Source organism: Nematolebias whitei, chromosome 1, assembly GCF_014905685.2.
Source record: "Nematolebias whitei isolate Nwh7 chromosome 1, NemWhi1, whole genome shotgun sequence".
Lineage (NCBI taxonomy): Eukaryota > Metazoa > Chordata > Actinopteri > Cyprinodontiformes > Rivulidae > Nematolebias > Nematolebias whitei.
Window position 1 is genome coordinate 61095173 of NC_056498.1, and position 13484 is coordinate 61108656.

The 13484-nt window shown below is 38.2% G+C and overlaps 1 protein-coding gene across 1 annotated transcript in view; it reads left to right on the forward strand.

Moving 5' to 3' along the window:
- Positions 1 to 1373: 1373 nt before the first annotated feature.
- LOC119418836 (formin-2) overlaps positions 1374 to 13484 on the forward strand; it is a 56866-nt gene continuing 44755 nt past the window's right edge. Inside the window, exons 1-3 of the mRNA XM_037686133.1 lie at positions 1374 to 1553; positions 2939 to 5096; positions 8583 to 8746. Of these exons, the coding sequence (XP_037542061.1) occupies positions 1374 to 1553; positions 2939 to 5096; positions 8583 to 8746 (2502 nt within the window). The remainder of the gene's footprint in view (positions 1554 to 2938; positions 5097 to 8582; positions 8747 to 13484) is intronic.

The window sequence follows — 13484 nt, forward strand, 5'->3', positions numbered from 1 at the left end:
ACATGAGAAGTGACAGGAGTCTGAAGTATTTTCTGAATGCACCATATTTCATATTTTAAACACAGTGTGCTCCGGTATCATAATACATAATCAAACTGTTTATCTACCTAAATTTATTTCTTTTCAAGTATGCCTATCGTTTGCTTATTTTAAAGTCAATAAATTAAAAAAAAAAAAGTTTTTTGTGTGTCACAAGATTGTTTAAACCTTTTGCTCTTTTTATTGTTTTCATCTCTTCACACAGGTAAAATTAAAGTAAGTAATTATGATAGTTGCTCTTTCTCGTTCACAGCTGAAGCTCTGAGCACTCAAAACAAAAAGATTTGGTGAAAACTATTTTTCAAGTCATAAAAATGAATATAAAAAGTTTAAGCCTATATGTTGTTGAGTTAGGAAGTTATTTTATTTTTATTGCCACCAAATGATGGCATATTTTTTACACTAACTTTAAAAGTTAACGCTTTTGAGTATGTTGTTTTTAATTTTTGTTGTAAAGCATTTTGACATGCTTCTCATGAGCAAACTGAAATTTAAATACAGTTTGGACAGCTAAAGTGAATGTCTGGGACTGCAAGACCGCCTGTATCTTCTTTTATGATCTGACAACATTAGCTCTACGTGTGAGGATTTAAAATCTGTTCAAGAATATTGCATTATATTGCAACATGGATTTGTTTGCACAATACTCAAAACCAATGCATTTTTATTGTTTTCAAATTTACTAAATTACTAAAATTCTGGAAAAAAGGGGGAAAACTGGAGTCAGTGAGAAGAAAATGTGGAGCACATTTTACAAATAAAAAACTTTTTTTTTTATTTTGCTTCGAGACTTTTAATACATAAAACTGCTTCTTGGGACACTAACATTTTTAATGCACTTTCTGTTATTTTAATAGTACAAACTTATTGTCACATCTATGAAATTGAATGAGAACTTTTCACAGTAAAGGGACTTTGCACAAATATATATATATATGTTTATGATGTTAAAAGTTTTATTTGTTTATTATGCAAATAAATACATTGTAATTCTTCAAGGAACCACAATCCTTTTTTGTATGATTGCATTAATTATATTCACCCCCCAAAAACTGTTGTTAATTTTTATTTATTCTTTTTTTATCATTTTTGCATTGTTCTTGCTGTGGCTCCAGCTCAGAAGCTGCAGCTGGAACTCATTTCCCAATTGGAAGGAAGAACTTGAAAGTAGCTCCAGTTCTACCAGTTTTCTTTTATAACAGAAAGGAGTGATTTAAACACTTTACATGTATGAGCCCCATGTTATCGGTCAGCATTCAAACTGATGTACTGAGTATCTGAATAAACATAAGAGTGGTCTTTTACTTTTACACACCTTCCCTTGATAAGGCCTGATGAAGTCAGTGAGGGAAATCATAGATGATATTCAACAGAATATGACCGTGGAGACTGAGCATGTGACGAGGAAACTATCAACTTCATGTGACCCATGGTTAAGGAGTGGCTCACAGACAAACACCCAATTGTGTTGTTTTCCTCAGACAGCACTAAACCAGCAAGAGCCCACCCGTCAGGCAAGTACATCTCGACTTAAAATGTTTAAAACCTCTAAAGCAGAAACGTATTCAGGGATTCATCACTTTTTTTTTGTTTAACTATACAGAAGAAAATATTGAGTCTTAATAAAATGAATGATTTTAACTTGCTTGAGTGAAAGTAATGTGATTGTAGCCATGAGTTTAGATTTTAAATCACTGGTTATTTGTGTATGTGTGCAAGACTAATCTTTTTTGTGCAAGTAGTATTTATTCTTATAGGACACAAACAAAAACTGTTGATAATTATCTGTGAGTGGCTCCGTTTTTTTTTAAGCTCCACAAAGTATATCTGTCATCAGGCACGCAATGATTCCGAATCAAATTATTATTTTTTTTTTTTTTGGCTGTTACAAACAAAACATTTTACAACAACACGTCTTTGACTGTAAATGGTAAAATGAAATAAAGGAAAGGAAAGTATTTAATATTGGCAACCTAATTTAAAGACACCTTAGTACTTTAAAGTTCCATTATTTAAGTTTTTTTGTCTTTTGAAGCTCATTGATGCTTCAACAAGTTAACTTTAAGTCACTTATGGGTGCTAAAAATTGATTTAGTTCATGTTTCTTTATATTTGTGCAAAGTGTGTCAGCATTCGTTTCTAGTTTTAAACCATTAATGTTTTACTTAATGTTGTGACAACAAGATGGTTTGTAGTTATTTATTTAATTGTTTATGGAAGAGCTTACAAAGTATGAACAGTCATTGATGCTGCAAATGTTTAAAGATGGGCTTAGGTTTCTATAGCCCATACTCACCTGGCAATTAACTAATCGCCCCACATCTCTCAAAAAGTGGAGTTGTTTTCAGTGTTACATCTTGTTTAGTTTTTTTTTTTTCCCTAAACTGAAAGGACACCTACAAACTAAGCTGAATAATTTCAATATTTTTACTAAAACTTGCATTTTAACCCTTAAAAAAAGTAAAGGAAACCATACGAAAAACGTTGAGCCCCAAACTAGAAATGCATGCATATTCATATTTGACTGTACCGGTAGTTGAACCTGTGTCTTTCCGATCACAGGCCCATCTTCTCTAACCGCTGTTCCACCACTCCCCTATATATAAGAATGTGTCAGAGCCTCTGGGTGGATTCTTCTTTGTTGAAATGTTTCATCTTTTATACAAAAGACTTCAATTCAGAAGAAGATGTCTGAAGAAGTCTTTTTGCACAAAAGACGAAATGTTTCAACAAAGAAGACTCCATCCAGAGCCTGACTCGACCTTATTATACTTAGAATATGAAGTACCGTACTACGTAAGTCTGAACAATAGAAGAGAATAACATTTCTTACACTTAGCTATTCAAAAACTGAATCAGAAAGTAAATTAATGTGATTTGACATCTTCCTTTGCCACAGATTGCACAGGCCAGCTCCCTTTTGGATGAATTCAAACAGTTCATAATGCACAGTATTCAGACAGTGGAGACTCAAGTTCCTGTTCTTAAAGAGAGTTTCTTCACCAGCACCTTCAAAGGCAGGAGGAAGAGCAGTGTCACCCACATCCTGCATAAACAGAACATAAACTCACTTTTTAATCAACAACAGTGCATTCTAGAGAATCAACAGCAGAGCCCTAAGCAGTTTCATCCCAGTAGGATTGAAAATGGAGCCGGACAGCAAACTCCAGAGCGCCAGCGGCTTGCTCGCTCTATCAGCATCCCGTTATGCAAGACGGCCGAGTCTGCGCAAGCAGATGGGAACAGGAAGGAGGGGCCAAACGAGAGAGAGGATCAGAGGATGAGTGAGGCTGTGCAAGGGAGGAGGGGAGAGCCCGTAACTGTCAGTGCCAGTCTCCTCCTCCTTTCATCATCAGCATCAGCAGTGCTGGGGGAGCCAGCATCATCCTCACGGCTGCTTTCAACTGTGCAGAGCAGACGGCAGGGACTAGCTAGCTCCAAGAGAGCTTTGTCCAACCAGGAACCAGCAGCAGCTCAGGAGGAAACCCAGACGTTTCAGTCTCGATCCCACCAGCATGGCCTTATAGCCAAGGGTGTTCGCCTACTTAGGAGCATGGGGAACCAGGAAACCAAGCAGAAGAAAGGAGGTGGAAATGTTGGAGTAGCAGGGGATGTTTTCTGTCAGGATGAGGCTGAAGAAAGAGAAGTGGATAAACAATCTAAAAAGTCCAGTAACAAGATGGGTAAAAAAGGAGAACATAGTAAGAAGAAATTAAAGGCAGAATCGAAAGGTTCTGTGTTTTCTGGCATGAAAATAAGGAAAAGTTTATCCAAAGTGAAAGGTTTGTCTAAGGATGGTATGTTGGAAGATGGAAGATCAGCACATGTTGACAAGGATGAGTCCAAGCCTGGCACAGAGGCAAGCCTGTCCCCTGATGAGATGCTATCAGATTTTGAAGGGGATCTAAGTAATTTGAATACAGAAAGTTGCCAGTCCATGGAGGACTTTGTCAGAAAAACGAGCTCTGGATCTGATGCTGACTTGTACAGTTTCCACTCGGCAGCAGAGACTGCCGATCTTCTTTCTGACATCCAGCAAGCCATTCAGGACCAAGGTATAGCCAGTGACAAGATACTAGAAATGGTGCCAAAATCTTTATCTGAAGGGCTGACCTCTGAGGTGAGTGAAGTTCCTAAGACAGTACTATCTCTCAAGTTATTTAATCAAGATAAGGGGATATTATCTCCATCTGCTGGTAATGTTGATAGAAAACAAGAGAATGAAACGATTGACTTGACTATATCAAGAAAGTCATCCAGTGAGAGTGGTCCACCATCTTCTACTATGGACACAGAAAGAAGCATTGGCAGCATGTTTCCAAGAACAAACAGCACGTACAGCTTTCAGGACACGACTGCCACCAGTACTTCATATGAGAGTGCTGAAGAGCCCCAGGATGAACTGGACAGTCCAGATCAGCGTCCACAAAGTCAACATAATTGTGTAACACAAGTCACAAAGCCATGTGTGCCATCTGTCCATTTGGATCTTGTTCTGACAAGGACACCAACTAGGACACCCAAGAGGACAAATAGTATGGACTTTTCTATAGAGAGGGATGAATACGACAGTGTGAAACATGATTTCCGGTCCCTTACACGAAGAAAGAGTAGCATGTCAATCAGCTATTTGACAGCAGACAATCCAGATGCTTCCCTGCCTAGAAGACCATCTGCCAGCTCCCCCTCCACTGTCAAACTCTACCCTCCAGTCCATCCTTCTTACGTTAAAACCACAACTAGGCAACTCACCTCTCCAGTTGGTTCCCCGCTTACAAGCCCCAATGTTCTAAGGAAAACGGATGCCATCAGTGATGCTTTGGAGTCCAGTAAAACTGAAGAGACTGGAAAGCGGAAGCAGAGGTCTTCGTCTATTGGTGGACTTTCTGCAGACCTAGAAGTGCAGGAAAAAGCCCACACTGGTGTGGCTAAAGTCCCAGGGCAAGATACCTTAGAGAAGAGTTTCACAGGTGGGACTTATTGGACACTGGGTTCCAAGAGAGCTCATGGAAGGAAGGCTTCCACTTCAACAGGAGCCTATCTGGATGTATTCAATGGTGAGTCCTTTTTTAATGCCTTATGACTAAAAACAGCAACATGTTCCAATGGCAAACTGCACATCTATTAGCCATTCTGAACAATGAATTGAATGAACTTAAAAGGTCAAAACACATCCACTTTCTTTATTTTACTTAAAACAAAAACAAACCTTAGTTTAATCATTTATAGTGGTCTTGATCAAACATTTCTAAACTTTCTGAAGGTCTTTCTAAGTTTTTCTTTGAACCTTTCCTGCTTTTTGACTGATTTTCAAGCGTTGTGCCTGATCATATCAATGTTTTGGGATGCGTTTTTTTTTAAGAACAAGTGAGGTACACAAATGAGTAAAGAAAACAAACCAAAGAAATTGCTTTAATCATTAAAAAAAATCATAATTTCTAGCAAAAGGACAGCATAAGCTATTTCTCAAAGATCTGACCCACAACCTGAGAGATGCATAATCCTTCAGTTGATCATTTTCCAGATGACAAGTTTTCAGCTATTTGCTCTTTGGGAATCTCCTTGTTGTATTAAAATACTGTTTTAAGTATATTAAACTGTGTTGTCTTTGACAGATTTTCAACAATTTTAATAGAGAAATAGGAACATTGTCTTTGACAGGCTGCTGGGAACAATCTCTAAACATCCACTTTAAATGTGGAGTTTTGAGTAGGTTTTTTTATTTTATTTTATTAAGCATTTCGTTATGTTTTGACACATTAGTTTATCTCTTTGAAGACACCCATGAATAAGACAAGTGGCATATAAAAAAAACATTATTTCAAAATGGTCTGAGGCTACAGAAGAAACAGCTGAACTATTAAAGACTTTGAAGCCTGGAGAACTGTTGTGCAAGACTGCTTTAATTATCAGGAAGTTTGGTTCTTAACTTTTGCCCTCTACTTTATTTGGGTGGGGGAAAAAAAAGAAAATTATTTATTTCTACTAAACAATATGTTCTTTGGAAGGAATAATAGTTTTAAAACTTGCTTAATGTTTTTTTTTACATCAAAGCATGCTATTGAATTAATTAGCATGTATTAGGAGTCATAGTTTTTCATAAAATGCCTGACAATAGAAATCCTAGTGAGTGAAGACTTTTTTTATTGTGGTACGTTCATCAACATTTAGGTTTTTAGACTCTATGCAAGGCAAAGTAGGTCAAATTAAATAAATTAAATTACCGCATTTTTCACTGTATAAGTCAGTTTTTTTTGCATGCCCTGCGACTTATACGCCGAAGCAACATATTAATGGATTTTTCATATTTATAAACCCTTTTTTGGCTGAGATATGACCGTTTTCATTCATTCAGACTGAACATATTGTACACTACCATTTTCAGCCACTAGATGGCACTCGAGTAGTATGGCATGCCGTTGTATCATGTATTAGGTAAAAGTGGCTGTTGGTGACACAATCGGCTTGCCATAGCCTGCCACAGTCTTCCAACTCGCTTGGCGCAACTGTTAAATCAGCTTCATTTCGCTGCACCACCCCAGCAAAATGCAGCTAATTTGACAAATAAAGTGCATTTATTAAGTAAAAGTTCAACTGAGACACAACTTTGCTATAATGTCGAGCAAACAAATACCATACCACTTTATTTATAAAGCACTTAAAACAGCGACAAGGCCAACCAAAGTGCTGTACAGACAGAACAACAGGTAACACACAAAGCAATATACAAAATGAGGTAAATCAGAATATAGACATAAAAAACGATGCAGATAATGATGACAAACCAGTGTGGAGCATACAAGATCAAAACACAGATCCTCTGGTGTTGAAAGCCACCAAATAGTAGTGGGTTCAAATAATTGTTTTAGGTGCTTATTTGTTAAATTTTGAAGAAATGCACAGCGTTCCTCCTTTTTTCCCTCCCTGTCTGCGTGCTCCCGAAGCACCGAATACTTTTGAAATACAACAGATATGACCGTCAAAGTGCATTTATTAAGCAAAAGTTAGACTGAGACACACCTTTTCTTATAATTTCAAGCAAACAAATAATTGTTTTTAAGTGTTAATCTTGTTAAAGTCCTCCCATGCACGCACCCATGGCCGCCATTTGGCAGCCCATCGATTTTTGGCACAACACCAGCCCACATTTCCGGGTTGTCAGCGGTGATGCGTAACAAACGCTTCACATCAGCGGTGCCGAATAATAGATCCTATGTATACAGCGAAGCGACATATTTATGGATTTTTCACTTTATTAGACGTATTTGGACTGATGCGATTTATAGGGTGGTGCGACATTTACAGCGAAAAATACGGTACCAAGAAGGCTAGAAGTCTAAATACTCAGTTATACTCAGTTTTCAGTCAGTAAAACCTCAAACTAATTAGGAAAAAGTTGCTTGCTGATGTGAATTTTATTGACTTAAAATGATGCAAATATTTATAACGAGAATTGTGATTTAAAAGAAATGTTTAATTAAAAAAAAACTGATTCTTTAGGAAGACTGAAGATGTGTGTTGTAAACTAGAAGAGAATTGTAATTTAGTGGAATTTTAGTGGAGCAATGCCATTTTACCCTTTCTTTTTACTTTGGCTGTTCAGTAAGTCAGCTATTTTTTCAAGCTCATGATTCCACATATTTTAATATAAAAATACTCCCCTCCACCCTTCACACACACATCAGTGTGCTATTGGGGAAGCAAAACACATATAACCTTTTATCTGCAACAGACAAACATGGAATCAATTTGAATTTAATCAATTGGATTGGTTTCAAACAATAAAGGCACTTAACTGTTTAAATCCACATTGAAATGTGAATTTCCCTTTGCATAGGGCATGATCAGTCATGCTTTTATAGGACACAGTCACATAAAATTTCACCACATCCAAGAATATGATCAACCAAGTGATTTTTTTTTTCAGGTCACGGTTAGCTCTGTGAGGTAGACTGGAAAGGCACAGAAATTTAATTTTACTGTCAAACAGAGTACAAAAATAACAACTATTCACTGAATGAATAAAATCTATTTGAAAGTGAAAACTTGAATTTAAAAAAAAAAAAATCAATAATTAACTCGAGTCTTGTTGAACAAGTCCAAATTATTTGAATCCGTGACAGGATCTCATCATGAGACTTTAAATTAATGCTGTTCTCCAAATCATATTAGAAAGCTTATGGCAAGAAAGGGAATTGAATCATTCTATCATTTTAGTCATAACATGATCATTACTTTTGTAAAAAATATATCCATATTTGCACTCCTAGGTAAAATTAGTTCCACTATGTGGCAACTTAAGTGTCATAAACTGATGTTTGAATCTCACAGTTAACACCTTCTTTATTCATCTGCATGAAAATGTGTTCACACGTGTAGGTGTTTAATTATCACTTCTAAATCTGAAGCATGCAAAACTCAGATTAGACGATCACACCGTGTCACATTGACTATTTTAAATAACCACCACAAGTGAAAATGAGCTATATGAAAATGATTCAAGTCTTAAACAGATAAATGCTCCTCTCTCATTCTGTTGTCAGGTCGCACTCTGTTAGACAGGCTTTGTCTGGGTCGTGGTGATGGGTCTGCAGAGGAGGAGGCAAAGGAACTGTGTCACCGAATGCTGAGCCATGGTCTGCTGCACCCGTTCAGTGACAGCACTACCGAACATCACAGTGACGGGACCGTCTCAGCCATCTTCAGTGTAAGACACTGGTCTTCACAATCTTTTCTTTTGTTTTATAAAAGTCATGGCACATGTTTCAGATTGGCTAAAAAGGTTTGAATTTTGCAGAGGAGCTGATTGTGTAATGCCAATTTTTTGAGCAGCCTAGTGAACATTTTAGGTCAGATGACCTTCTCTGGGTGCATTCACATTTATGCATCCACACACTTTTAAAACCGTCCCTGATTTTGAAAATTGCAGCCACAATGTGACGGAATTAATTTTAAGGATTCAAAAGGATGCATCTTGCCAGAAAGAACTGATTTCTTGTCCTTTTTTTACAAAATGGTACAATATGAGTTAAAGCATAAGGGACTGTGTTCATAAAACAAAATGAATTTTAACCTAAAAAAAACCAAAAAACAATTTGCAGTTATATCATAGGTTTAATAGTGCAAAGATAATTCAACAATGTGATTGTGGCTCATGCTTGACAGAATTTAATTTAATTTCCTAAACAGCAATGGTGCATGTGAATCCATGTGAGAGTTCATTTTATGACTTCTTTATTGCAATCATTCATTGACCAAACCTGATCACAAAGGCAATACAATCACCTGCTTAGTTAGCCAGTGCCATTTTCAGAAACGATTATCAAGTTTCCTGATTTATTTACCTAATTTAATTAATCTAAAGCCACTCCTAAATGAGGACAGTCTACAAAAAATAAAAATGGACACGTTTTTTCCTATATATAGGAAAAATGTGTATACAAAATTTTTGTAGCTCACCTTCTCTTCCACATTGGTGGCTCTACTTCACTTCAAAATCCCGGGTCGTCTACGAGAGGATTGGGAGTTTGAGGGTTCTGCCCAGTCTCTTAGCTGTTCCTAGAGCTGCTCTCTTCTGGACAGAGATCTCAGGTTGTTCCTGGGATTTGTTTGAGCCAGTCTTCCAGTTTGGGGGTCACAGCTCCAAGTGCTCCAGTGACCACTGGGACTACTGATGCCTTGACTCTCCACAACTTCTGTATTTCCACTTTCAGCCCTCTGGTATTTCTCCAGCTTCTCATGCTCCTTCTTTTTAAAGTTACACTCACTTCGGATTGCTCAATCTATCACCACTGTCGCCTAGCTTGTCAAACACCACAATGTCCAGTTGGTTAGCCATCACCTGTTAGTCTGGATCTGGAAGTCCCACAGTATCATAGCCCTGTCATTCTCCACCACCACTGGTGTTGTCTCCTACTTTTACTGTGGGACCTCCAGTCCATACTCAGCACAAATGTTCCTGTATAATATTCCAGCCACTTGGTTATGGCGTTCCATGTATTCTTCACCAGTCTGTACCTTACATCTTATGTGTTGGACTGTCTCAGAAACATCGTTGCACAGCTTGCATCTTGAGTCTTGACTGATATGGTAGATACCGGCCTCTGTTGCTCTTGTGCTGCTATGATTAGTGACTCTGTGCTGTCCATCAGTCCAGCCCTTTCTAGCCACTGGTAGGATTTGTTGATACATATTTAATATTGTTCCTTTTTGGGACACTATTTGTAATGTTCATTTAGTGGGAGACATCAATGTTCTTTTTCTTTCAAATTATTTTATTTTAACAATTTTTAGATTTTTATCAACACATCAAATTTATAAAATGTTGTGCATATTTCCCCTCATGTTTTAATGTGACGACTATACAATGAACCAAAAGACGAACACAAGCATGCCCAAACAAAAAATATTCACCAGACATTATAATCTATTAAGCTGTTTATTGCTCTCAAATATAGCATGCTGTTTTCACTTGCACATTAAATATAGGCTGTTTTTAAAGTAGAATATGCCCATGGACATGGTTGCATGAATGTCAAAGTCACATGTGCATTAGTTTACAAAAGGCCAGTCTGAGAGAGAAAATGTGACGCTTTCTTGCAGGGTTGGATTAACTGCACTCCTCACAAATTCCCTCTCACACACACACAGAGACACTCCCGCTTGCGTAAACCATCTGCTGACTGTTATATAAGAGCTCCACGTGCCTCGAGTTCAGGCTACTCTTCTCCAGCAAACAAATCATCGTGTCAGGAATGGACAGATTTGCCCTGCCCTCAAATTCTTTGTTATTCATCTTGACTAAGAATAAATGTTGAGGTGCCATCAAGCATCACATCACATTGTAATGGTTCTCTGTCCTAAAACTATCATACCTAAAATAAAATGTGACAACCTGCCTAACATTGATTAACTGGCCTCAGGAGTGAGTTATTTCGTGAAAGGAAGGATGCTGCATTGTTGAAGTTCTCCACTAATATCTGACCCACAAACACATGCCTTTCAAGGTGTTTGTGATAGATTTCATTATTCAGAAAGTTTCATAGACGTTCCGTTTCAAAGTTCTTGTGCTGACGTACAGAGCTTTAAATGGCCAGGCTCCTGTGGATCTTTGTCAGCTTTTAACCAAATACTCTGCTGCTCGTGGCCTTCGTTCCCAGTCACAGAACCTCTTGGATATTCCACGTACGTGGCTGAAAACTAAAGGGGACAGGGCCTTTCAGTCTGTGGCCCCCAGGCTGTGGAACAGTTTGCCCCTGCATCTTCGTTCTGCTGACTCTGTTGAGGTTTTTTAAAAAGCAAATGAAAACACTTTTATTCTCCCAGGCGTTTATGTCATGATTTTATTGTGCTTTTTGAAATTTTTATGCTTGTTTTATTCTTTGTATAGTTTAGCGCTAATTTTTATTGTACAATTCTTTGTGATTTAATGCCTGTGATAAGTGTTCTATAAATAAACTTTACTTACTTACTTATATGGAGCAAATGGTAAAAATATTTTAGAGTGTATAGATTACTATGAGTATAGTATTCTACTACTTTTTTGGGCTTTTCCCTCTTCAGGGGTCGCCACAGTGAGTCATCCTCCTCCATGTCACTCTGTCTTCTGCACCCTCTGTCCTCACTCCAACTACCTCCATGTCCTCTCTGCATCCATATATCTCTCCTTAGGCCTTCCTGTTTGTCAATTTCCTGGCAGCTGAATTTCTAACATCTGTCTGCCAATATACCAACTGTACCTCCTCTGGACATGTCCAAACCATCTCTGTCTGGCGCCTCTAACATTTTATCTCCCTGTTGTTCAACCTGTATGTACCTCTAATGATCTCATTCCTAATCTTATCCATCCTTGTCATTCCTGAGGAGAACCTCAACATCTTCATTTCTGCCACTTTTAGTTATTTATTCTTTTTTGTCCATGTGGTCCCAAACCATACAACATACAGTAACTGGTCACACCACTGTCTTGTTAACTTTTCGTTTGACCTTTGATGCCACCCTTTTGTCACAAATCACTGCTGAAACTTTTCTCCATCCACTCCATCTTGCCTGGACTCTTCTTTTTTTTTTCTACTGCTTTACAACATTCCTCATTTTCGTGGACAGTGGACCCCAAGTAATTGAAGTCCTGCACCTTTGTGACCGCTGCTCCTTGTAGCCTCACTGTTCCACCAGCCTCCTCTCATTCACATAAGTATTCTGTCTTACGACGGCTGACTTTTATTCCTCTTCTTTCAAGTGCATACCTCCAACTCTCTAAATTCTCTTCCAGCTGTTCCCTGTTCTCACCACAAATCACATCATCCGCAAACATCATAGTCCTTGGGGATTTTTTCCTGACCTCATCTGCTAGTCGGTCCATCACCAGAGCAAACAAGAAGGGGCTCAGAGCCGATCCTTGATATAGTCCCACCTCTAATTTGAAGCTATATGGGATAGAGGCAGGGTAGCCAACTCGGGACCCGAAAGTCCCAGGTTCAATCCCCAGTCATTGCACATCTTGTAGTGTCTCTGAGCAGCACACTTTATCCCCAATTGCTCCCTGGGTGCTTTCAATAGCTGCCCACTGCACCACATGAGGGTGGATGGGTTAAACGCAGAGTAACAATTTTGCCATTGTATGGGAATATACAATGATGACAACACATAACTTGTTGTTGTTGTTGTTGTTGTTGTTGTTGTTGTTGTTGTCTGTCACACTTACAGCACACTTCCACCACTGTCCTGCTGTCCTCATACATGTCCTGTACCAGTTTCACATACTTCTCTGCAATTCCAGATTTTCTCATGCAATACCACACCTCCTCCCTCAGCACCCTGTCACATGCTTTTTGTAAATCCACAAAGACACAATGAAGTTTCTGACCCTTTCTGTACTTTTATATCAGAATCCTCAAAGCAAAGATGACATCTGTGGGGCTTATTTTCAGCATGAAACCATACTGCTGCTCACATATTGCACCTCTTATCTAAGTCTAGTTTCCACAATTGTCTTCCAGATCGTCATTGTGTGGCTCATTAACTTACATTAATTCCCCTATAGTTGCTACAACTCTGCACATCTCTCTTGTTCTTAAAAATAAGCACCAGTACACGTCTTCATTCCTCAGGTATTTTCTCGCCCTCAAATATGCCATTGAACAATTGAGTCAAAAACCTCACTGCCATCTCTTCTAGACATTTGTTAGAACATAATCATTCCTATATTTCACAAGTCTAACCTGTTGCAAATCCTGTGTTCAACATAATGGTACTTCTTCCAGCTATATGTCAACAACGGTGTACCAAAAGGTTCAGTCTTAGGACCCACCCTCTTCACAATCTACATAAGTAATGTAGGTCAGTTCATTCCTGATGCATCCTTACATTTCTCAGAGTCAGAGTCAGAGTTTCTTTATTGTCATTCGCACCTCATGTGGTACATGTGGTGGAGCGAAATTATGTAC